This window comes from Sesamum indicum, linkage group LG11, assembly GCF_000512975.1.
Source record: "Sesamum indicum cultivar Zhongzhi No. 13 linkage group LG11, S_indicum_v1.0, whole genome shotgun sequence".
Classification (NCBI taxonomy): Eukaryota; Viridiplantae; Streptophyta; class Magnoliopsida; order Lamiales; family Pedaliaceae; genus Sesamum; species Sesamum indicum.
This window is the reverse complement of record NC_026155.1, coordinates 15,430,634-15,431,498: the sequence shown is the minus strand read 5'-3', so window position 1 is coordinate 15,431,498 and position 865 is coordinate 15,430,634. Positions and strand designations below refer to the sequence as shown.

The window sequence follows — 865 nt, the reverse complement described above, 5'->3', positions numbered from 1 at the left end:
TGTATTGATCATCTACTCATGACTGACGACCACCGCGCAGTTACAATTACGTACTGAAATCAATTTCACGTACGTATACCATACATTTTGATCTTCTGCCTCGAACCAGAACTCCAACTCGATCCATCGCGTTAAGTTGTTAGCCTTAAATATTTCTTGTTTTTCCTTTAAATTTTCTTTTAGTTAGTCCGCAAGTAGCTGCAAGGTGCGTGTATTTGATCGATTTTGTGTTGTTGAACTTGAGAGAAATTAATTTTGACAGCTTTCGTTATATAAGTATTATATATATAGAGTGAATAGCAATTTATTCACAAGTTTTGGTTTGGATATGCGATTTTAGTACGGGTCCAAAGCTTTTGGATTTTAATGTTGGATTTGGGCTATTGAGTGAAAGCTTTTAAGAAAGAGGACCTGCAAAACAAAATATTAGCACTCCGATGCTTAAATTAGTCTCAAATTTAAGAATAGATAAATATAAAGATAAATTATAACGAGAAATCATGAGAGAAATAAGAATTTTGTAAGCGAGAACACGAATTTCAGAATAGCAATGCAGTAGTGAAAGAGTTCTTTGAAGGTGGAAGAGAGGATCTGCTGAGAGGTGCCCCTTGTATTTATAGAGGAGAAATCCCTCTACTGCAAGAGTCTTAGGAAGGGCATCTGGTGAGGAAGGCGGGATAAGACTACCTCTGTATCCGTTTCTTTTTTTTTTAAGAAAAGGTAAGTTTCATAGATGAAAAAAATCGACATAGTACAACAATGCTCATAAGTTATGCTCTCTCTCAACAGGCCAAGGGATACGCCACAATGGATAAAGTGCACTAGTGCTAACAGAGCTAGGAAGATTTATGCTCAGAATTCATAG

At 36.2% G+C, this 865-nt stretch overlaps 1 protein-coding gene across 1 annotated transcript in view; it reads left to right on the top strand.

The window, feature by feature from the left end:
* LOC105174746 (calcium-binding protein CAST) overlaps window positions 1–865 on the top strand; it is a gene marked incomplete at its 5' end in the record, with an annotated part of 1,419 nt that extends 554 nt beyond the window's left edge. Inside the window, 2 exons of the mRNA XM_020698072.1 lie at window positions 184–205; window positions 790–865. Of these exons, the coding sequence (XP_020553731.1) occupies window positions 184–205; window positions 790–865 (98 nt within the window). The remainder of the gene's footprint in view (window positions 1–183; window positions 206–789) is intronic.